Here is a 25742-nt window from a genome sequence, read left to right on the forward strand (position 1 = left end):
TGTCATTTATTCAATGATACGCTTTTATCATATGTACCTAGGTACAGTTAAATTCATTGTTTTTGCATACAATCGAGTAAACTTCACCTAGGCAGTACACTTTGCCAATGAACAGCCCAAAAATTAAATCTTTTTTATTTAGCCAGGTTTTATGTCCTTGTAATTTAACACCTCTCCAATTCTAACAACTATGAGAACAGGATGGCATTTGCCAGCATTGCTCAATACCCGAGGCAGGAATTAGATAATGATTTTCTGTCGAGGCTTTTGCCTGGTACGTGTAATAGTCAGAAGACCCACAGTGCTGCTTGGAAATATATTTGGCTGTTTCTTTGACGTTGTTTATTGAAATTTACGAAGCAGTCCTTTTAAAAAAAAAGTTTCAATGCTACAAGTAAAATGAGGCATCAAAGTCTATTCTTATCACAATACTATTCCCCTGACATTTTATATCACCCAATGTATTAAAACAAGAGAACTTCAGAGTAAACATACACTAATGAAGCAGTTAACGGCAAAATCCCCCAGGCATATTTAACACAAACAATAGAGAACAATTAGGCATGCCAACAAGAACACCATACTTGTTTAGAAGATTCAGCAGAAATACTGGAACTGGCAGCAATTATTGGAGGCTGCAAGATAAAGACAAACATTCAATTAACAATAAGAGTACAAAGATTTAAATTGGAGTTAATTGCAAGAAAATTAGGATAGAACGTGTTCACCTGTGCTCGAACATAAGCTTTCCGAATTTTTAATCCTAATTTCTGAGCCAACTCCTGGGTTAATTTTATTACAACATCATCCTGAAATATAAATTTAAACAGGAACTTTTAGTTTTGTGTTTAAAAGCCATTCAGTTAAGAAAAGTTAGATGGTTCCATATTAGACGACTAAAATTCGATAGAAACAGAATAATGTTAGATATATCTGTAATAGAGAACAGCGATGGTGCTGGCTGACACAGAGTGCGAAAGCTTGTTACTCACAAGAACTACTTCTGGAGGAGATAATGAAGATAAGGAGAGAAAACAGCTGGAAAGAATCAAAACCTTTAAAATCTAAAATAACATTCTGTGGAACAGGCAGCATCTCTGGAGAGATAAAGGCAGTGTTAACATTGACTTCATTTACACCTCACGCTGCCTGGGCAAGGCCACCAGCATAATCAAGGACGAGTCACACCCTCCTATAATCGGGCAAAAGGTATAGAAGTTTGAAAACGCAGATCTCCAGACAGTTTCTTCCCAGTTGTTATCAGGCAATTGACTCATCCTATCAACAACTAGAGAGCTGCCCTGAACTACTATCTACCTCATTGGAGACTGTTACATATGCTACATATTCATTGTAGCAGTCCCAACCTCCTGCACTACTTTGCACTACTTTGTATCAGGCACACTCACCACACACACACACACTGTGATTAGGTATGTAAGCACTTTCAGTATCACTACGCCACACAGGCAAGGAGCTGAATAAAGGAGTAAATTAAGGCAACTGAAACAACCTGAATTGTGTCGTTATTATCAGGAAATCAAACCCGAAGACACAACATGGTGGCAGCGGTGACTTTCGAGTAAAAAACCGCGCTATTGTGAATCGCTATTGTGAATTAGGAACAGCGGCTGCAGAGAAATTGATTTTTTTTGTGCACCCGCCTAACAACACAAGATGGCGGCCTCCACAGCAGCAATGAGCCTCCACCCTACGATGAACTGGGACGCCAATGATGTGGTGGAGGCGTTCAAGAAATTCAAACAAAAGAGCCAGCTGGCATTCAAAAGCTTCCTGAAAGGAACTGCAGATGAAGAGAAGGTCAGTTATATTTTACTATGGCTCGGGGAGAAGGGTCTAGACATTTTTAACAGTTGGAGCTTAACAGAGCCCGACTGCAATAATCCGGGAATAGTCCTTGAAAGGTTTGCGAACCATATGGAGCCCAAATCAAACCACAGAATCCATCGGTATGAGTTCCAAGGGCTAAGACAAGACCCACAAGAAACAACCGACACTTTCCTGTCGAGACTAAGGAACATGGCCAAGAAATGCAGATTTGGTGATGAAGATGACAGAATTGTCGACCAGCTAATATGGGGGTGCGCCCACCAAGAGGTCCAAAAGTCCCTAATAGGGAAAGACACCCTCAACCTAAAAGACGCCGTAGATGCTGCCAGAGCTTTCGAAGCCACAAGGAAACAAATGTCCTCCCTCTGCCTTCAAGTTGGCTCATCTCAGAGCAGCACCAGAGTGAATATAGACGCTCTCTCAAAACGTGACCCTGGCTCCACCTTAAAGGCTCCAAAGCAGACATTTTCTAGGCATGCAAACAAACAAGCAAGCCAAAGAAGCTGCTGGAACTGCGGTACAGAGCATGCATTTGATGATCGCAGGGAGTGCCCAGCATACGGGACTACCTGCAACTCCTGTGGGAGGCCTAACCACTGGAAGAAAAGGTGTAGGTCAACAAAATCATACAGCACCAAGCCAAAGCAGCAATGGTCAAAGAACGATAGAAATACGAGAAGGAAACAAATACACGCACATGTCCAACAGGAAGAGGAGATAACCTCAGATACCTCTGAGGAAGAATTCCTTGCCGTTGGGACCATTGACGTCCACGAAATGGGAAACAACAAACCACATAGCAACAGAGATGAAGCATATACTATAATACAACTACAGAAAAAAGTGGGAAAGAAAAGAACAACGATTAATCTAAGGCTCAAAATTGATACTGGAGCCCAGAGCAATATCTTACCAGTCAATCTTTACGGAAAGATATTCCCTGAACACATGACAAAAGATGGCAGCGTCAGGAAAGGAATCCTCAGAAGTAGCGATGTAGTCCTAGCTGCATACGGAGGTTCCATAATCCCACAGCTAGGCAAAACAATCATAGCAGGAACATACAAAGGGAAAGAAGTGAAATGCCCCTTCTACATCACTAAATCGAAAGGACCTGCTATTCTCGGCCTGGACACGTGCCAAAGACTGAAGATTGTGTCAATCAACCATGAAATCAAGACAAACTCCTGCAGAATTGACAGAAACATACCCATCAAAAACCGGCCGCCCATCAGGAACAAAGAAGAATTGATGGACATGTACCCAGAGTGTTTTGACGATACCGTTGGTTGTTTTGAGGAATACGAATACCATATCACAGTAGACCCCAGTGTGAAACCAGTGATCCACCCACCCCGCCGTGTTCCCCTTGAACTGAAAGAGAGGCTAAGGGAACAACTAAACGAAATGGAAGAAAAGGGCATCATCACAGCAATAACTAAACCAACTGATTGGGTAAATTCAATTGTTATCAAAGAAAAGCCAAACGGAAAACTAAGGATATGCCTTGATCCCAGGGATCTGAACAATGCATTGAAGCGCGACCATTATCCAACTCCAACCCTTGAAGAGATCACACCAGCACTGGCCGGTTCCAAGGTGTTCAGCAAGCTGGATGCTAGCAATGGATATTGGAACATCAAAATAGACCGGAAGTCATCAATGCTCACCACTTTCAACACGCCATTTGGCAGATTCAGATTCAACAGGCTCCCATTCAGGCTGAAGGTGAGTCAAGATGTCTTCCAGCGGAAAATAGATGAAACATACAAAGGCTGTAAAGGGGCAATCGGGATAGCAGATGATATCCAAGTATACGGCAGAGATGAAAACACGCATGATTACAACCTCCATGAGGCTATGGAAAAAACTCGAAGAGCCGGCATAAAGCTCAATGCAGACAAATGCATAATCAAAGAAAGGGAGTGCAAATTCTTTGGACTGATTTACTCTGCAGAAGGAGTGAAACCGGACCCTACAAAAGTGGATGCTATCAACCACATGGAGGAACCCAAAGACAAGAAACAGCTAAGAAGTTTCCTAGGGCTCATACAATACATGGGAGTCTTCATACCTAAGCTTGCTAATCACACAGCAAATCTCCGTGAATTGATGAAAGACGACGCTGAATTTGATTGGTGTGCTTCACATAGCCAAGATTTTGGGAAATTAAAACAACTCATCAGCAAAGAAACGATCCTGCAGTACTATGACAGACAGAAACCTGTAACACTCCAAGTTGATGCCTCCATGAGAGGAGTTGGAGCAGTACTGATACAAAATGGCCGACCTATTGCGTATGCATCCAAAGCACTCACTCCTACAGAATCAAGGTACGCAAACATAGAGAGAGAACTCTTAGCAGTAGTCTATGGCTGCGAGAAATTTCACACTTACCTATATGGAAGGTATTTCGACATCGAAACAGACCACCGCCCTCTAGAACAAATCAAAAAAAAAAACCTCACCAAAGCACCAGCCAGACTACAGAGACTATTACTGAGGCTTCAGAGCTACGACTACAACATCAGATACAAGCCAGGAAAAGACCTGCTGCTAGCTGACGCCCTATCCAGACTATCAACACATGACAAACAAGAGATGGAAGGGCTGAGCATAAAGATCCACCACATTGTGAGTGTGACAAGCGTGAAGCTGGAACAGATCAAAGAGGAAACAGCCAGAGATGAAGAACTCCAGCTCCTCACCCAAATGGTAATACAGGGGTGGCCAGAAAAGAGACAACAAGTTCAGCCTATCCTCCGCGAATACTGGACCATCCGTGATGATATTTCGGTAGAGAATGGAGTCCTGATGGCCGGATCACGAATCATCATACCCAAGTCCATGAAAAAAGAAATCCTCGAAAAGATCCACCAGGGACACTTAGGAATGGAAAAGTGCAGACTCCGTGCTAAATCCGCTGTGTACTGGATAGGCATGTACAAGGACATAGAAAAGCTGGTATCTACATGCCACATATGCCAAAAATACAGGAATTCACAACAGAAGGAGGAAATGACACCCAGTGATATCCCAAGCCGGCCATGGCAAACCATCGGAGCAGACCTGTTCACAGAGAACCAGCAATGGTATTTGATTATGGCCTGCTACTACTCCAAATTCCCATTTGTGAGAAACATAAAGGACTTGAAAGCTAAAACAATTGTGTCAATTGTTAGAGGGTTGTTTGCAGAGCAAGGAATACCTGAGCAGATCGTATGTGACAATGGAACCCAATTCACATCTCGGGAATTCAGAGAGCTGGCCACCGAATACGGGTTCAAAATCACAACATCTTCACCACATTACCCAAAGGGCCATGGGTTTATTGAAAGGCAAGTACAGACAGCCAAGAAAACACTAATAAAATGCCGAGAGGCAAAGGAGGATCCAAACCTGGCACTTTTATCCTTACGGGCAACTCCACTAAAGGCTGACATGAAGTCTCCTGCAGAAATGCTAAATGGCAGGAAATACAAAACCACCCTGCCAAGCAAAATCCAACCCCCTATCGACCAAGAAGAAACAAGGGCAAAATTGGCAGCTGCCCAGGAGGAGGGGCTGAAACAATACAACAAAAATGCACAGTACTTGCCTGAACTATTTCAAGGCCAAAACGTACATGCTCAGGATCCAACAACAAAGAAATGGACCCCAGCACAAATCACCAACAGGGCTGGAACCCCAAAATCATATATCATAGAGACAGAACCGGGCAGGCAGTTGAGACGAAACAGAATTCACATCCCCCCGACACCTGAAATGTCAACACCTGCAACTTCAAAGACAACACCAGCAACTCCTAGGACACCACCCACAGCAGCAGCAACACCTGCCATTGATGACAACACATTCTCACAAACTGCTACCTGTGAGTCATATAGTCAACCAGCACCAACCAATGGCCAGGAAACAACTCAACAAGTTACCAATACATCGAGTGCAACACTGCAGGCAACAACCAGATCCACTAGATCCAGGAGCAACATCTTACCCCCAGCGCGTTATCGCTAGCACTGGAAGGGACAAGTCACGCCAAGACATGACTCTTGACTGGTTACGCACTACCTGAAAGAAAACAAGCTGCCATTATATATTTTGTTGTGTAGTATAGTAGAAAGCAGAATGCCATGAATGTGGGCAGAATAATCCCACGGTATCTGCTACAGGATTGCCACCCTCGCTCTGGCAATCCTCTAGTGTCACTAATTTTTGTTCCTTTCTTTTGAGAAGAGGGGATGTTACATATGCTACATATTCATTGTAGCAGTCCCAACCTCCTGCACTACTTTGCACTACTTTGTATCAGGCACACTCACCACACACACACACACTGTGATTAGGTATGTAAGCACTTTCAGTATCACTACGCCACACAGGCAAGGAGCTGAATAAAGGAGTAAATTAAGGCAACTGAAACAACCTGAATTGTGTCGTTATTATCAGGAAATCAAACCCGAAGACACAACAGAGACCCTTGGACTTTATCTTGCACTAAATGTTATTCACAATATTCCCTTTATCATGTATCATACACTGGATTGTTCGAGTATAATCATGTATTGTTCATGAGTTTATATGTGATAGGAGCAGAATTAGGCCATTCAGACCATCAAGTCTACGCCATTCAATCATGGCTGATCTATCTCTCCCTCCTAACCCCATTCTCCTGCCTTCTTCCCATAACCTCAAACACTCGTACTAATCAAGAATCTATCTATCTCTGCCTTAAATATATCCACTGACTTTGCCTCCGCAGCCTGTGGGAAAGAATTCCACAGATTCACCACCCTCTGACTAAAGAAACTCCTCCTCATCTCCTTTCTGAAAGAACATCCTTTAATTCTGAGGCTATGACCTCTAGTCCTAGACTCTCCCACTAGTGGAAACATTCTCTCCACATCCACTCTATCCAAGCCTTTCACTTTTCTGTACGTTTCAATGAGGTCCTCCCCCATTCTCTTTCCTCTGACTGATTAGCATGCAACAAAAGCTTTTCACTGCACCTCGGTACATGTACGATTCATGATATTACAGGTCTTTCATCAGACTTGGCCAGTTCTGATAGCAACTCAAGTGAGACACAGTGAGTGGAGATATTCTTGGGATGAATCAGTAAGAGGAATCACAAAAAACTGCCAGATAGTTCCAACAAGAAGGAAAATGGCATTTTGGCCTTTATTGCAAAAGGGTTGGAATTTAAAAAAAAAAAAAACAGGTTTTGTGGCAATTGTACAGGGCACTGGATGTTGTTTCTGGAATACTGAGTAGTTTTTTTATCCCCCTTGCCTGAAAAAAATACTTGGTATCATTGAAGATAGTATAAGTGGACATTCACCAGTCTAATTCCTGAGGTGAGTGAGTTGGCATATAGAGACTGACCGACTAAATAGTTTGGGCTTGCATTTCTTGTTCAGGAGAATGAGAGGTAACCTTATTCAAAAACAAGATCCTAAGAGGACTTGACAGGGGGTTGTTAGAACATTTTCACTAGTGGGAAAATCTTGAACAGGGATATAACTAAAAGATGAGTGGCATGTCTTTAAAACAGAGGTGCATAAAGATTTGCTCTTGCAGATTGTGGTCAATGTATGGCATTCTCGGCTCCAAAGGGTGGTGGCAGCTGGATCATTGCAGGTATTTAAAGTGGAGATAGATAAATATTTGATAGATTGAGGAAGAAGGTATGGAGAAGTAGCACAGAAAGGAGTTGAGACAACATAGATGTCACAGTGTCATTGGGGCGGCACAGTGGCGCAACTGTAGAGTTGCTGCCTTACAGCGCCAGAGACCAGGTTTGATCCTGACTACGGGTGCCGTCTGTATGGTATACAGGGATGGTACATTCTCCCAGTGACTATGTGGCTTTTCCTCCCACACTCCAAAGACGTACAGGTTTGTTGGTTAATTGGCTTCGGTAAAATTGTCCCTAGTGTGTAGGATAGTATCAGTGTACGGGGTGATCGCTGGTTGGTGTGGACACGGTGAGCCAAAGGGTCTGTTTCCGTGCTGTATCTCTAAAATCTTCAGTGATCATATTAACTGGTGGGGCAGGCTTGAAGGTCTACACCTGCTATTTTATTGTGTGCTGGTCTTTCTGTAACCATATAGATTTCTCGCATATGCTCCCAGTTTCCTCCCATGTCCAGAGATCGGCTGACATTTAAACAGGCAGATGTAAAATTGACCTATACTGGGGGTAAAGAAATACATTTTCTCCAGTATAGGTTGACAGCAGTTGAATTAGATGGAGATTTTGGATACGAGAGAGAGAATAGGTGAAGTGGTTACAGGAAGATAAATAGAGAGATTGGACAAATGAGATTGCCTGGAATGCCAGCTATAGATTCAATGGGTTAAATAAAATCATATGTTGAAAGGAATGCAAATTCTGAACATGAAATAATATCTTATCTGTATTTTCACATAAGATTGTTTCACAAAATACATTAAAATTAAATAGCAGTATTAACAGGTTCAAAAGCATATTTGAGAATATAGTTATTGGACAACATATGGAAATGTAAATGGCGTTTCTCTTACATGTGGCACAGCTAGTGAACACTTTACAACAACATCATAGGCTTCTTTCTGCCTTCCTAATTCTTTCAAGGATTTCCCTTTTCGAAAGAGCACTCTGTAATTATTATGATTCAGTTGCAAAGCTTTGTCACAATCCTCTAGTACTTGATTATAGAGACCCTGAAATCACAAATAGCACAAAATAAAAACATTATGTGGACGATGAACATAATTTGTTTTAACATTCAACAAAACTCTGCAGTGAAAATAAAGTATTCGCCGTAAAATTAGTTCATGATCTTGTTGGAAGAGTCATTGCTTGGACCAAGGAAGGAACAGAACTGGGATCACTAGTGTCAAAAAGTACACACCCAAGCAAAAAAAGTGTAGAATGCAGATGCTGGATTATATCAAAGATAGAAACATAGTGCTGAAGTAACTCAGTGGGACAGGCAGCATCTTGGGAGAGAAAGGAAGGGTGACCCATCAATTTTCTCCAGAGATGCTGCCTGTCCCACTGAGTGACTCCAGCACTTTGCGTCTATCTTCAAAAACAAATGAGGGTTCATCTTTACACCCAGATTTCTTTGAACCAAAATTACACGATAGATTTGCCATTGCAATAATTGAGAAGTCTTAATTCTTCCCAAAGCCATTTCGATAGTTTGTCAATGGGCAATTCAACCCATGTTACAATTAAAACAATCTTACCATATTCAGATAACATGCTGCACGATTTGCATAAAGTTTCTCTATGACGCCATCCACAATATTGATTTCTTCAGATGCATAATCAGCCACATTTAAGGCTTCAGTATATTGATTCACAGCTTCTGCCCAGTTGCCTTCTCGGAACTTATCATTTCCCTCATCATATAGGTTTTTCACAAGTTCTTGAAGAAATATCTATAAAGAAATTGAAAACATTAGGTTGCACGTCTAGAAAAGGTCTGATTAAATAACTCTGCTTATACAACTCGCCACTCATAATAGTTTTCCTGTGATAAAGTATCATTGGGTTAGCCAGTATGGATCCTCAACCAATATTTCTTGTCCTTCAAGTCCAAGTTCAAGTGAGTTTATTGTCATGTGTCCCTGATAGGACAATGAAATTCTTGCTTTGCTTCAGCACACAGAACATAATAGGCATTTACTACAAAACAGATCAATGTGTCCATATACTATAATATAAATATATACACACATGAATAAATAAAATGATAAAGTGCAAATAACAGATAATTGGTTAGTCACGTCGCAGCGGCCTTTGCAGTCCGTCTGTTTTTTTGTTATTTTTTGTCCCGTTTAAATGTAGTTTTTATTTTTATTTTTTGATGGGGTTTGTGTGTGTGTGTGTGTGTGTATAATGGGGGCGGGGGGTGGGGGGGGGAAACTTTTAAAATCTATCCCCTGCACGGAGAACCCGACCTTTTCCCGGTCGGGTCTCCGTTGTCGTTGGGGCTGCAACGTGGAGCGGCCTCCAGCAGGAACGACCTGGGGCTCCAGTCGCAGAGCCTGCGGACCTACTCACCATCATGGAGCTGGCCGAGTTCGGAGCGGAAGGAGCGGTGGTGGCGCGCTGCTGTGGCCCGACCCCCGGAGATTCGGAGGCTTACCGCAGGTCTGGCAGACAGTAATATCGGGAGCCCGCGGGTCCCTGCTGGGAGACCGCTTTTCGGGGCTTCCGCAACGGCGACTTCTCCCGCCCGAGTAGCGGGGTCGAGGATGACTTGGAGCGGGACCTGACATCATCGCCCGGCATGGCTTCAACGGCTGCGGGACTTTGCTAGCGCCCGCCGGGGGCTCTAACAAGACCCGGAGCGCGGCCTTGCATCACCCGGCGAGGCGTTAATGGCCGCGGGACAATTGCCATCGCCCGCCGGGGGCTTTGACTCTGACATCGGGAGGGGAATGGGGAGTGCAGGGGAGAGATAAGTTTTTTTGCCTTCCATCACAGCGAGGAGGAGATGCGCTGTGATGGATGTCTGTGTAAATTGTGTTGTGTCTTGGGTCTTTTTTTTCATGTGTGTATGACTGCAGAAACAACATTTCATTTGAGCCTCTATGAGGTTCAAGTGACAAATAAATTGTATTGTGTATTGTGTAATAATCAAAGTTTTGTCCGAGCCAGGTTTAATAGCCTGATGGCTGTGGGGAAGGAGCTATTCCTGAACCTGGTTGTTGCAGTCTTCAGGCTCCTGTACCTTCTACCTGAAGGTAGCAGGGAGATGAGTGTGTGGCCAGGACGTTGTGGGTCTTTGATGATACTGCCAACCTTTTTGAGGCGGCGACTGCGATAAATCCCCTCAATGGAAGGAAGGTCAGAGCCGATAATGGACTGGGCAGACCAAATGAGAAATGATCATTAGGCATTAACCGTCTCAGGAGGTAACACATAATAGGCTTCAGTTCAGAAAAGAGTCGTAAACCATTATCGACCACACTAATCGTTTATTTCTTCCTCTTTGTTGGTGATCACAATGCAGGTTTCAAATGTGTTAACCCCGAGAGGTTGAAATCCTGGGAGAGAATTAGTTTGCAATATATACTCCAGAGAGATCGCATTGCTGATAAATCTATTATTCCCATTAGCAATTCAGAGCATAAATGGTTCACTTTCTTGGCAAATCAAACCATTAATCTGAAATGCTGATTAATTTTTTCCTCAATAATTATGTTTGCTGCCATTACCCTTTAATTTCCTGCCTATGAGATTTGATTTTCATTTTCACACATTACCTGATTGGAAAACATGCCAGAACGTCAGTTAAAAAACAAAGTCTGTTGCAATGGATTTGCTCCATCTAATTTTTGCAATCTGACTCATAAATCTTTAAATTATATAATGCTCAAGCAGAGAAGCAGACCATCAAACTGCGTGCTCAAGTTTCTTATTGGATGACATACTTCAAAACGAGATGGAACACAACAAGGGAGATGAGAACCAGGTTTTCCGTTCCTAGTCATGGTGAATTGAAAACTAATTGGCATGGGTTGCAGACCCGTTTGGAAAATTGTCAAAATGGTCTGAATAAGGTTCTCGACCCGAAACGTCACCCATTCGTTCTCTCCAGAGATGCTGCCAGTCCCGCTGAGTTACTCCAGCATTTTGTGTCTATCTTACTATAAGCACCAGTTTGAATGAATGGATAGAACATCCAATAGCCACTCATGCCAGGTATCATTTTCCATCTATCTTTCTCATTTACAAAGCAGTCAAGAGTAGGAATTATACTGTATCTGTCCCCAAATTACTATATGCTCTGATTTATTACACTACATAATTTATGCAAGTTTCGAATTCTCATCAGCCTTAGTAGTGTTTACCTCCACCACCATAAATTTAACAGTGATATTATTTATTTCTCCATTCATAGGACATTAATGTCATTGGCAGGACTGGCACTTCTTGTCCAGCCTTAATTGGGGAAGCAATTAGGAATAAATAACCGAGGAAGACATTAGCTGAATACACATTATAATATTGTAAAGACGTTTATTTTACCTCGTACTCCCCATCTGGTCCAGGGTAGGGTAATGTAGACCTGAAAAAGAAAACCACCTTTTTATTTAACTGATTCACACAAACCTTTCTGGCTCCATTTCCCCCATGAATGGGAAATGATACAATTGCCTTTTGTACCCATCAGCACTTTCCAGTGCCCTTCAGAAAATGTAGAACAAAAATAAAACATTTCTTAAATCTTTATTCAGTGATATTATATTTTTATCAATAAGAGTATTACTTAGCTTCATACACAACTAATTTTAAGAAGGCTTTTTTTGAGCAAAAATTGCTTAACATAAAACGTGTTGAACTTTATTGTAAATGGTGATCTTACCATTAGACTCAAGGCAATAAAGATGTATAGAGGGGAGAAGACCAAATCAAAGGCAGAATGCAGGAAAAAGAAAAAAAGGGGAAAAGTAAATAAGAGGATATAAAAAAGGAATAATGCATGACTAAACAGATTGTCCACTTAGTTGTACATATCCTGGATTTAAACTGCCCCATTGTCAGTGGGCTACTTTAGAGTTTAAGAAGGAACTGCAGATGCTGGAAAAATCGAAGGTACACAAAAATGCTGGAGAAACTCAACGGGTGCAGCAGCATCTATGGAGCGAAGGAAACCCGCTGAGTTTCTCCAGCATTTTGGCTACTTTAGAGTTTCTGGACTGGAAAAGACTCTCGCAGTCAAATTATTAGGTGAGTATGCATGTATAATAATAAAAGTCAGCTGTAGTGACAAAAGGCAAATGAGTGTGCACTGACCAAACTCAAGAATGAACTCCGAGAGCTACACCTGGGCATCAAGAACCATCAGAAAACATGCGATCACTATGTAAATATTTCTTGCATATTACATTTGTATCTTAATAATGACACAAGTAAAGTCGAGTCAAGTTTATTTGTCACATACACATACAAGATGTTCAGTGAAATGAAAGTGGCAATGCCTGCGGATTGTGCAAAAACTACAGAACAGAATCAGTATTTACATGTTAGAAAAAACCCAACAATTTTAAAAAGACACAACACAACAGTAAATTAGTACAGTAAATTAGTCCCTGCTGAGATAAGAGTTTACAGTCCTGATGGCCTGTGGGAAGAAACTCCGTCTCATCCTCTCTGTTTTCACGGCATGACAGCGGAGGTGTTTGCCTAACTATAGCAGCTGGAACAGTCCGTTGCTGGGGTGGTAGGGGTCCCCCAATAATGTTACTGGCTCTGGATCTGCACCTTCTGATGTATAGGACCTGCAGGGGGATGAGTGTCGTTCCCATAGTGCGTTCGGCCGAACACACTACTCTCTGCAAAGCCTTCCTGTCCTGGGCAGAGCAGTTCTCAAATCAGATTGTGATGTTGTCAGACAAGATGCTCTCTACAGTCCCAAACTAGAAGCACTGGAGGATCCTCAGAGATACTCTGAATTTCCTCTGCTGCCCGAGGTGGTAAAGGCGCTGCCTTGCCTTATTCACCAGTGCGGCAGCGTGTGTTGTCCATGTCAGATCCTCTGTGATGTGGACTCTCGTGTATTTAAAGCAGCTCACACTATCCACTGTCGCCCCATTTATCTCCAGTGGCGTGTACGTCCTCGGATGTTGTGCCCTTCTAAAGTCAACAATCAGCTCCTTAGTTCTTATGACATTCAAGAGGAGGCTTTTGTCTAGCACAAAGTTCTAGCACAAAAGCCTTACAGTTCTCCTCCTCTCCAGAGATCCCGCCTGTCCTGCTGAGTTACTCTAGCATTTTGTGTCTACCTTCAATTCAAACCAGCATCTGCAGTTCTTTCCTGCACATTTTGTCTGCTCCATTGCAAAATCTCCTCAAGGTACATTTACTTTGAAGAAGTTCTCCTCCTCTCCCGAGATGCTGCCTGTCCGGCTGAGTTACTCCAGCATTTTGCGTCAGCCTTAAAGTATAGATGGCCAATATGAAATCTGATGAATTCGAATTATTGTAAAATGTTGAGATGGAATACAGAGAAAATATTCCAAAGGGTGTTAAATCAATAATGAAAAGGCATAGACATTTTTTTTAATTTTAAAAGAGGTTTAAAAAAAAAAAAAAAAAAGCAGAATTCACAAGTGAATGCACCATATGGAAGGGCAGTGGGTGGATTTCACAATAGAATTGGACTGATGCTTGGAGGAAAAATAACAGAGAGAAATGGGAAAGTGTGGGTGTGCGTTAACCAATTTTGCCACCAAAAGAGATTTTCTTATGAACGAGTCTGTGTTGTGTAAAGGAAAACCGACTAAACAAAATCATTATTCTATTAGAACGATCGATCGCTGACTAAAATGTGAATGAAGATTGCAACAGCACTATACCGTAAATGGAAATGAACGTAGGCATCTAAACCAAAAGAGCCAAACTAAAATGGCAAAATAACAAACAATCTTGTGGAGCCACTGGACCTGGCCAGGAGGAGAGGAAGGCCATGGTGACCTAGAAGAAAAATTCAACGTCCTGGGCTCAAAGGTTGTCCTACAATTGGTGATTTCTCTAACTGTTAAATGCCTGATGGCATAGAGTGAATGGGACAGGCAATTGAGAGATAGAGATAGCTATACTTGACATGCATGTGAAAGATACATCTTCTAGATGCGCTGGGATGCATCCTCAGTGATGTGACCTGGGGTCATCGGGTCTCACAACATCAGACACCCTAGAGATACAGCATGGAATCAGGCCCTGCGGCCCATCGAATCCACACTGACCATTGTTCACACTAGGTACACAAAATTGCTGGGGAAACTCAGCGGGTGCAGCAGCATCTATGGAGCGAAGGAAATAGGCGATGTTTCGGGCCGAAACCCTTCTTCAGACGTTCACACAAGTCTATGTAACTTTCACATCCACTCCTTATACCCAAAGGCCAATTATTAACCTATAAACCTGCACGTCTTTGGGATGTGGGACAAAACCGGATCACCAGGAAGAAACCCCACAGTCACAGGCAGAATATGCAAAGTCCACACAGACAGCACCCAAAGTCAGGATCAACCAGGAGGTGTGAGGCAGCAACTCTACCGCTGCACTACTGTGCTGCTGTGCAAAGTTGTCATTGGAGTTGTGCAGGCTAAATTGGGACAGAACAACATAAAAACAAAGACAGCTCCACAAAGATGAGCCAGAAAGGAGAATTGGTGTTGAAGAAATGCATGTGATGCTTGAAATAGTTGGTATATGACCGAAATGGTAAGATCAGCTGTAGACAGTTAGGTACAGCTGCTTTAAAGTAGAATATAAACCTTAACATGTGTATATGCAGAGAAATTCCAATTACCCTTAATTTAATTGTATTGAAAAATGTATTACAATAACTATTCAAGAGCTGGAATGTTGTAAACGTTCTATATCCACGGGAGGTTTAGGTGATCACCATGACCTTTAAGAATGCCATGCAATTACTATGGAGAAAGTGGAAATCTGTCGAATTCCAAAGCTTCTTCCGAGGAAAAGTAACACAGCCGTTACTAATGATCAAAGATTTTTCACATCAAACAATAAACAAATCAGTTGGGTAGGGCTAGGCACAACTTGAAATAGAAGTGGAGAGCTATATTTATTATATAGTGAGTAATTAACCGAAAAGTTCTATTTATTTTCAAATGTTTTCTCTCCATTATCAAATGAACAGCCAAAAAAAGTAATGGGCAGAGGTAACAAAGAAGTCATGGGCAGAGGTAACAAATAAGCTATTCTTAGAGTACAAGAACTGTGTAACATAGAAACATAGAAATTAGGTGCAGGAGTAGGCCATTCGGCCCTTCGAGCCTGCACTGCCATTCAATATGATCATGGCTGATCATCCAACTCAGTATCCCGTACCTGCCTTCTCTCCATACCCCCTGATCCCCTTAGCCACAAGGGCCACAACTAACTCCCTCTTAAATATAGCCAATGAACTGGCCTCAACTACCTTCTGTGGCAGAGAATTCCACAGATTCACCACTCTCTGTGTGAAAAATGTTTTTCTTATCTCGGTCCTCAAAGACTTCCCCCTTATCCTTAAACTGTGACCCCTTGTTCTGGACTTCCCCAACATCGGAAACAATCTTCCTGCATCTAGTCTGTCCAACCCCTTAAGAATTTTGTAAGTTTCTATAAGATCCCCCCTCAATCTTATAAATTCTAGCATGTACAAGCCGAGTCTCTCCATGTAACGATGTAGTTAGGAAGTCCAAAATGATTTGAACCTCGATTACAAAGTACAATGCAATAAAGGGATACTATGTCAGACTCCTATTTATTAACTGTATCTCTGCCCTCAGCAGCACAATCCCATCCAAACTCATCTCCAAACTCCTGGATCAAAGAGACAGCACCCTTCTCTGCTACCGCATCCTTGTCTTTCTGTCCAAACAGACCACGATCCGTGACGATAGATAACAAAATATCCCCCATAACAATTCTCACTAACGTACTCCACAGAGAGGAGGTCTCAGCTCCTTGCTTTACTCGCACAACTGTGCAGCCAAATTCTGCTATAAGTTTGCAGACAACACCACTGTCGTGGGCCAGATGCCGAACAATGAGTACAGGATGCACTTAGAGCTCTTAGTAATACGATGTCAAGACAACAACCGCCCGGGGGGTATCGCCTCAGCGCAGAAGGAGAAGAGGAGGGAAGAGACTGCAGCCCTAAGACTTTTGCCTCCATCACAGTGAGGAGATGTTGGGTGGACTCACTGTGGTGGATGTTAATATGTGTTTATTGTTGTTTTTTTATTGTATGTATGACTGCTTAAATTTCGTTCAGACTTCGGTCTGGATGACAATAAAAGGCTATCCTATCCTATCCTATCCTATCCTAACCTCTCCCTCAATGTTAGGAAGTCAAAAAAGCTAGTTATTGACTTTAGGAAGCATGGTGGAATACATGCTCCAATCAGTACTGATCGTGCTGAAGTGGAAATGGTTGTGAACTTCAACAGCGATGCAGCAGTTAGGTTGCTGCCTTATAGCACCGGAGACCAGGGTTCGATCCTGACTATGGGTGCTGTCTGTACTGAGTTTGCACGTTCTTCCTGTGACCGGATAGGTTTTCTCCAGGTGCTCCGGTTTCCTCCCACGCTCCAAAGACATATAGGTTTGTATGTTAATTGGCTTTGGTAGAAAATGTAAATTGTCTCTAGTATGTGGGATAGTGATTACAGGCTGATTACTGGTCAGCACAAACTCGATGGTCCAAAGGGCCTATTTCCACGTTGCATCTTTTCTCCAAAGTCTAAAATCAAAAATCGAATGCCTTTACTTCTTCAGGAGACTCAGGAAGTTTGGCACTTCTCAAACAACTCTTACCAACTTCTACAGATGCATCATAGAAAGGACCCTATTGAGTTGCAGCGCAACTTAGTTTGGGAACCATTTTCCCAAGACGGGAAGAAATTCCAGAGTTGTGGATGTAGCCCAGTCCATCACGCAAACCAGACTTCCAACCATAAACTCAATCTATATTTCACACTACCTCAGGAAAACAGCAAACATAATCCAGAATTTTTCCGTTTTCCGTTGCAACCGCAAGAAATGCAACACCTGTCCCTTCACCTCCCCCCTCGACTCCATTCAAGGACCCAAGCAGTCGTTCCAGGTGCGACAAAGGTTCACCTGTATCTCCTCCAACCTCATCTACTGCATCCGCTGCTCTAGATGTCAGCTGATTTACATCGGGGAGACTAAGCAGAGGTTGGGCGATCGTTTCGCCGAACACCTCCGCTCAGTCCGCAATAACCAACCTGACCTCCCAGTGGCTCAGCACTTCAACTCCCCCTCCCATTCCCAATCCGACCTCTCTGTCCTGGGTCTCTTCCATTGCCAGAGTGAGCAACAGCGGAAATTGGAGGAACAGCACCTCATATTCCGTCTGGGGACCTTGCGTCCAGATGGCATTAACATTGAATTCTCCCAATTTTGCTAGTCCTTGCTGTCTCCTCCCCTTCCTCAACCCTCTAGCTGTCTCCTCCCACCCTCCCATCCGCCCGCCCTCGGGCTCCTCCTCCTCCCCTTTTCCTTCCTTCTCCCCCCCACCCCCCATCAGTCTGAAGAAAGGTTTCGGCCCGAAACGTCGCCTATTTCCTTCGCACCATAGATGCTGCTGCTGCACCCGCTGAGTTTCTCCAGCAATTTTGTGTACCTTCGATCTTCCAGCATCTGCAGTTCCTTCTTGAAAACATAATCCAGAACCCTTTTCACCCCAGTCATTCTCTCTTCTCCCCTCTCCCGTCAGGCAGGAGATACAAAAACTTAAAAGCACGTACAACCAAATTGAGGAACAGATGCCTACCTCTGTTATCAGACCACTGAACAGTCCTCCCGTAAGTTAAGAGGTAGCCTTAACTTTCCAACCTACCTTCATTACAGATACTGGCCTTTTTCCTGTTATTGTATTGTTACCCTGCTGTATCACTATTTTCTGCACTCTTCTATTTTTCTCTGCACTACCTGTTGTACTTGTGTATGGCTTAATTGTACTCATGTATAGTATGCTCTGAATTAATAGATAGCATGCAAACCAAAGCTTCCTGAAAGAAGCTAGCTGAAGTGTGCCCAACCAGGGCTTATGCACTGCAAGGCCTCAGGTCATGCGATAATAATAAACTAATACCAATATCCACAGGACACACATATGGTGCTATATTTTGTCTGCACTCCGACAATGCTCAAAGGTCAGTTTATTGTCACGTGTACCAATTAAGGTACAGTGAAACTCGAATTACCAGTAAAACTACAAGCCCATTCTTCAATTCCGTTGAACGTCAGAGACACTTATAACATTCCCATTATATTATAGGTCTGGCAGATTCAGCCTGGGGCTGTGCCTTTGCCAAGAAAGCATTTATTCTCAGACTTGTTTATGTATTTTCATGAGATACCCATTCATGAGGAGAGAGCATCAGTGCACAAGCCCTGGCTGACCACATGACAGCCAGCTTCTTTCACAAAGCTGCCACAAGATCAGTTCCAGGTAATTACAGACCTGATAGGAAGAGAAGAAGACAAAGTGGGTGGCTCACCATTGCCTGGACATTCCAGACCATTGAGATTTTTCTCTTTAAGTCTGTTTATCATGCATACAAGTATATAGGGTGATTTCACGAAAGGTCACTGGAGCGTAGATCCGCACCCACGTGACCGAAGATTTTAACTGGAGTACATGCGTCACTTCCGGTACATGTTAATGAATGGGAAAACACGCACTTTCACACCCGTTAAAAGCATCGAAAACGGCCCGTGTTTGAGCAGCAATTAACTGTGCCAGTCGGGGTGACCGTGAGGAACAGCTACCTAAATTTACAGTCCAAAAAAAAGATAGAAACTAAGGTAAATTCAAGAGGGAGCTGAAGGTGTAAATACAGCGGAAGTGCTAGCGGACATTTGCCGTGGAGATTTAAAGATCGAAAATATCGGGAATTATCGCGTTTGCTCGCTGCTTTTCATCAAAAGTGGCATTATTGACATTATCTTTATTCATTTGTTATATGAAAAGTATTAAAAGTTAAAAATCCGTCAGTAAAATTGCAAAATCGCCCATGGTTCTCAGGTGGGTTTTAACATGCAAAATGAAAACGCTTCTGAAGCTCCATTTACCATTTAAATAATCGTAAACTATCAATGCGTTTTGAAATAAATTGATAAATGGGATAATTGTCCGCTGTTAGTTGGACAAAAGCAGGACATTTTATTATTTGCCAAAATATATTTCTCAATGTTTCTTGTTTAAAGCCTGCACAATCACCCAAACTACTTATTTATTTATTTATCATCTAATAACAGGCAAGCCTGCAGCATGGAATGATGTCAACAATCCTGCTTGGGCACCCACTGTGAGCAGGATAGACAATGTGCACAAGAACGCCATCAACTTGCAGACCTATAGATGCTTGAGCTGCAACCAAATCTGCTTTAATACTCTCTTCTTGTTGCACGTGCATGGCGTTCCCATTCCTTAGCTTGCATCTCAGTAAAATTTATTTCAAAACGCATTGATAGTTTACGATTATTTAAATGGTAAATGGAGCTTCAGAAGCGTTTTCATTTTGCATGTTAAAACCCACCTGAGAACCATGGGCGATTTTGCAATTTTACTGACGGATTTTTAACTTTTAATACTTTTCATATAACAAATGAATAAAGATAAAAAGTCAATAATGCCACTTTTGATGAAATGCAGCGAGCAAACGCGATAATTCCCGATATTTTCGATCTTTAAATCTCCACAGCAAATGTCCGCTAGCACTTCCGCTGTATTTACACCTTCAGCTCCCTCTTGAATTTACCTTAGTTTCTATCTTTTTTTTAACTGTAAATTTAGGTCACTGTTCCTCACGGTCACCTCGACTGGTACAGTTAATTGCTGCTCAAAAACGGGCCGTTTTCGATGTTTTTAACGGGTGTGAAAGTGCGTGTTTTCCCATTCACTAACATGTACCGGAAGTGACGCATGTACTCCAGTTAAAATTTTCGGTCACGTGGGTGCGGATCTACGCTCCAGTGACCTTTCGTGAAATCACCCTATAGACTAAAATATTAAATTACAACGCTGAGCAGTGTTACAATGTGATAAGCTTCAAATTTCCTTCAAATTTCTGAGAAACAATCTTCTCAAATACCGGGAAGCAGTAAAGTTTGCGAGAATACAATACTTTTCCAACCCTATTTCCAAAAACGCTCCAAATTCCAAGGTCCTATTTAGTACTATTATCTCTCTCATATGTCCCACCCCCAGTACCAGCTTAGCTGGGTCCCCTGCCAAGTGCGAAGAATTCTCTACTTTTTTCACCAGTGAAGTTGAGAACATAAGAACGAATATTTCCCCATCCCACCTGTGACCTAGCTGTCTCTTTGATCTGTTCTTCTAAATTAGACTTCTTCCGACCCGTTACTCTATCCTCCCTTGTAAAGCTTGTCTCCACTATGAAACCTGCAACCTGCCCCCTTGACATTGTTCCCACTGCCCTTCGGAAGGATGTCTTTGCAATAGTCGGTCCTAGTATCCTCTCGATCATCAACAGTTCTCTGGCCACTGGTACTGTTCCAATCTGTTTCAAGCACGCAGTGGACCAGCCCCTCCTGAAAAAAACCTAACCTAGACCCCACCTTACCTAGTAACTACAGACCTATTTCCAAACTGCCTTTCCTCTCAAAAGTCCTTGAAAAGGTAATTCTAGACCAACTAATGCCTAATCTACACCAAAATTCAATACTGGAAAGTTTCCAATCAGGTTTCAGGGCCCACCACAGCATAGAGTCTGCCTTGTTGAAGGTACACAACGACCTCCTTCTTGCCATCGACTCCAGCGACTGTGCAATCCTGCTCCTTCTCGGCCTCAGTGCAGCGTTTGATACAGTGGACCACACCATCCTAATTGACCGTCTCCGGTACGGGGTTGGAGTTGATGGTATTGCCCTGAGCTGGTTCGTTTCCTACTTAAAAAATAGGAGTTTCTCTACTAACATAGGCAATTCTTTCTCTTCCCCAGCTAGCCTTTTCTGCAGGGTTCCAAAAGGCTCCATCCTAGGCCCCATTCTCTTCTCTCTGTATATGCTCCCCCTCGACCAAGTCATCCAAAGGCATGGCATTTCTTTCCACTGCTATGCAGATGATACACAGCTCTATCTCCCCCTGAAACCCAACAACTGGTCTAATTTAAACAGCCTCATGCACTGCCTTGATGACTTAAAATGTTGGATGGCACAGAACTTCCTCCAACTTAACGAGAGCAAGTCGGAGGTCATCCTACTCTGCCCTCCGACTCCATCAAAACGATAACAGGCAGCCTTGGAAGCCTAACCTCCTTCGTCAAACCGCACGTCAAAAACCTTGTTGTGATATTTGACTCCACATTGAAGTTTGACAAGCAAGTCAACTCTGTGGTAAAAGCTGGTTTCTTCCAGCTTCGTACAGTAGCTAAAATCAAATCATTCCTCAAATTCAACGACCTTGAAAAAATCATCCCGCATTCATCTTCCCGCCTTGACTACTGCAACTCCCTATACACTGGCATTAGCCAATCATCCCTGTCCCGCCTGCAATTGGTCCAAAACAGCAAGACTTCTGACGGGTACCCATAAAAGGGACCACATCACCCCGATCCTGGCCTCTCTCCACTGGCTCCCAGTACAGTACAGAATCAACTTCAAGCTCCTCTTATACATATACAAAGCCCTTAACGGGCTTGTCCCCCCCCCCCCCCACCCCCCCACCCCCCCCACCCCCCCCCCCCACCCCCCCCCCCCCACCCACCACCCCACCCCACCCCCCCCCCCCCCCCCACACCCCACCCCCCCCATATCAAAAATCTTCTAACCCACCATTCTACCTCCAGGTCCCTCAGGTCAGCCGACTTGGGGCTACTGACTATCCCGTGGTCTAGGTTTAAGCTCAGGGGTGACCGCACTTTTGCGGTTGCAGCACCTAGACTGTGGAATAGCATCCCGTTCCACATCAGAAATGCACCCACCATCGACTCATTTAAATCACGATTCAAAACCTATTACTACTCCCTAGCATTTTTGAGCCCCTCTGAGGGGGCACTGTAAACAGTTTATGTATGTATTGTTGGGTCTGTCTACCGTTGTATAATCAAATTAGTATCTGCACTGATGTGAAGCACTTTGGTCAACGCGAGTTGTTTTTAAATGTGCTATACAAATAAATGTATTATTATTATTTATTATTTACAAAAAAACCCTTATTTTCCAAGAGTAAAGTTCTAAAGCTCTAAAATTCCTAAAGTTCAACAATTATTCAAATTAAATGCAGTCATGTAACTGATTCAGACAAGTCATCATATAGGAAAATACAGGCTGAGGCAAGAAACTGCAGTCATTTGACCTCATTAAAAATAACACTGCTCATTTGAGTTTTGCTTTGTTTTGAGATACAGCATGGAAACAGGCCCTTTGGCCCACCGAGTCCGTGCCAACCAGCGATCCCCGCACACTAACACTATCTTACACACACTAGGGACAATTTTACCAAGCCAATTACCCTACAAACCTGTACGTCTTTGGAATGTGGGAGTAATTCGGAGCTCCTGGAGAAAACCCACGCAGATCACGGGAGAACCTACAAACTCCGTACAGACAGCACCCATACATAGTCAGGATGGAACCCGGCTCTCTGGTGCTGTAAGGCAGCAACTCTACCGCTGCACCACTTCTTTATCCACTTCCCCTTTAAAATGCTTTTACAGTCTCCTTGGATTGATTATTCTAATCCTCTTCCAGGTAGTTAATCTATATCTGTACATTTCTTTCCTCTAGACATGTCACATTTTCATTTGTTTCAGTACATGAAAGCCCCATGCTTCAATATTATAGTATAGTATATATTTATTGTCATTTTCCTAAGTACTCACATACCCAGAGGAAACAAAAAAACGTTGCTCAATCAGTGTGCAGTAAAAAATAAATAGAAATAAAAATACATATATCATGAAGAAATTAAACACTCTACTCTCTACTAAACATCAACAGGCGTTCCGATCGGCAGTGGCTCTGCTGCAGTGTGTCCAGGTTGGTGGTTGGTGCGCGATACTTTGGCAGGGGGGCAAAGTCCGTTTATCAGTCTTATAGTCTTATAAGTCTTATCAGTCTTATTGAATATCAATATTCAAGTGGCATCTCCTGTTCAGTCAATTCCTTAGAACAAAGTACAAATCCTAAATACAAATATCAATCAGTTTACCCTTTCCTGCACCATTTCAAAAAGTAAAACCTGGATTTTGCAGTATAATCACCAGCATTGTACACTATTCTAGTTATGACAATACCTTGTACAAACTGAGTATGTGTTGAATTTTTCACATGCAACAAGATTTGATTAAGAAGTCACTGTCATTCCAAACAATCTGCACTATTGATTTTAATGTTCCCTGTGATACTGCCGCTCACGAGCATTTATATAATTCCCCACATACTTTCCCATGTTGGTCTAATTTCTATTTGCCACTGAAAAGTATTTCTTTCCAATATACCTCAGATCCCTTTCATTTGGTTCATCTCATCCCCACAGTTTTATATCCATACCAATCCAGGTTCATTTACAAATTTAACCCAGTTCTGTTTCAGTCTCCCATCCAAAAGACCTATAATTGTTAACAGCAATAGTCCCAGCACTGAACCCTTTGGCACTCCTTTAATAACTCCATGCCACGTCAACAAAGCTCTATTCAAAGCCATCCATTTGCATTCTTGTTCTTGTTCTTGGCATTCCGACGTTATGAATGAATCATTTATATCATTTAAATATTTTGCCAAAATCTAAAATATAATTTCTCCAAGCTTCCACCTTTAATAATTTCTATCAAAAAGGGTAAATTGTTAGCTTTCATTAACCATTCCAACTGTACATGCACACATGATCTATAATATTACATATTTTAAAATAATCTAAGAGAGAATAAATGTTCGCAAACAGGGAGTATCTTTTTTTTTAATTTAATTCCTCATTTTCATGTTCCTACATGACAGCAGTGCTTGAAGTACTTCCATTCATTGTAAAATATGTGGCAGTGTTCTCAGGACATGAAAGACGCTATAAAAAAAAGCCATTTCTACGAAATTTGGAAAAATAATACTCTGTGAAGACAATTGAACACTATCTAACAATAATAACATAACAAATATAATAGTTTGCCTTTAAGCACCAAAGAAACAGAAAATACACCATTCTGGAGTAACTCAACAGATCAAGCAGCAAGCAGAGCCTCATTGTTCTGCATTCCACTTGTTGGAAGGTTGCACCCAGGAACACATTGCGAGAACAAAACAATGTACTCCCAGTGGTGTATGACTGGCAAACTTTGGTTACTCACCGGCAATCTGAACATTGGTCTCAATTACTTTAATTGCAATTTTATTATTAACGCTGTTGAATATTTACCTCACGCACACAGTAAACCTGATGACAATAAACAATAGACAATAGATGCAGGAGTAGAGCATTCGGACCTTCGAGCCATTCACTGTGATCATGACTGATCATCCACACTCAGTGCCGCGTTCCTGCCTTTCCCTCATATACCCTGATGCCGCTATCTTTAAGAGCTCTATCCAACTCTCTCTTGAGAGCATACAGAGAATTGGCCTCCACTGCCTTCTGAGGCAGAGAATTCCACAGATTCACAACCCTCTGCGTGAAAAAGTTTTTCCTCATCTCCGTTCTAAATGGCTTACCCCTTATTCTTAAACTGTGGCCCCTGGGTCTAGACTCCCCCAACATCGGGAACATGTTTCCTGCATCTAGCGTGTCCAAACCCTTAATAATCTTATATGTTTCAATAAGATCCACTCCCATCCTTCTAAATTCCAGAGTATACAAGCCTAGCCGCTCCATTCTTTCAACATGACAGTCCCGCCATCCTAGGAATTAACCTTGTGAACCTACGCTGCACTCCCTGAATAGCAAGAATGTCCTTCCTCAAATTTGGAGACCAAAACTGCACACAATACCCCAGGTGTGATCTTTTTGCGACACAACTACTGCAAGCACAAGGTGGCTTCAAAAGTGATTCAAAGCGGAAAGGGAGGGAAAGGAAAGAACACAGTCATTCAATAGTAATTACAGCTGGGATTGGGAAGGATGTTTGGTGACAATATAATTTTCAATGTATACAAAAGGTAGAAATGAAGAAGTTTTGGAAATTCATTATTCTACTATTGGAGTTCAATAACATGCATTATTATACTAAAATAGATATTAGTAGGTATATTTTTATATATGTATTAAAATATAAAAGGAACATACATTTTGTATCAGGAAACAAACAGCACTGACTCTTAAGGGCCATCATTTGCATGCCATTTACGCGACCTGGTAGCGTGTGGGTAGCGCGGGACGGGCACATGGAGT

General features: G+C 42.4%; 1 protein-coding gene across 3 annotated transcripts in view; it reads right to left on the bottom strand.

The window, feature by feature from the left end:
* Positions 1–25742, bottom strand: part of zc3h7a (zinc finger CCCH-type containing 7A) — an 84077-nt gene that overhangs the window by 45958 nt on the left and 12377 nt on the right. For all 3 annotated transcript variants that reach the window (XM_033040450.1, XM_033040452.1, XM_033040451.1), the window contains 5 exons: positions 11882–11921; positions 9088–9282; positions 8398–8556; positions 729–809; positions 585–635 (listed from right to left, as the gene is read on the bottom strand). In XM_033040450.1, coding sequence (XP_032896341.1) covers positions 585–635; positions 729–809; positions 8398–8556; positions 9088–9282; positions 11882–11921 — 526 coding nt within the window. The remainder of the gene's footprint in view (positions 1–584; positions 636–728; positions 810–8397; positions 8557–9087; positions 9283–11881; positions 11922–25742) is intronic.

The sequence above is a fragment of the Amblyraja radiata genome, chromosome 22, assembly GCF_010909765.2.
Source record: "Amblyraja radiata isolate CabotCenter1 chromosome 22, sAmbRad1.1.pri, whole genome shotgun sequence".
In the NCBI taxonomy this organism is placed as follows: domain Eukaryota; kingdom Metazoa; phylum Chordata; class Chondrichthyes; order Rajiformes; family Rajidae; genus Amblyraja; species Amblyraja radiata.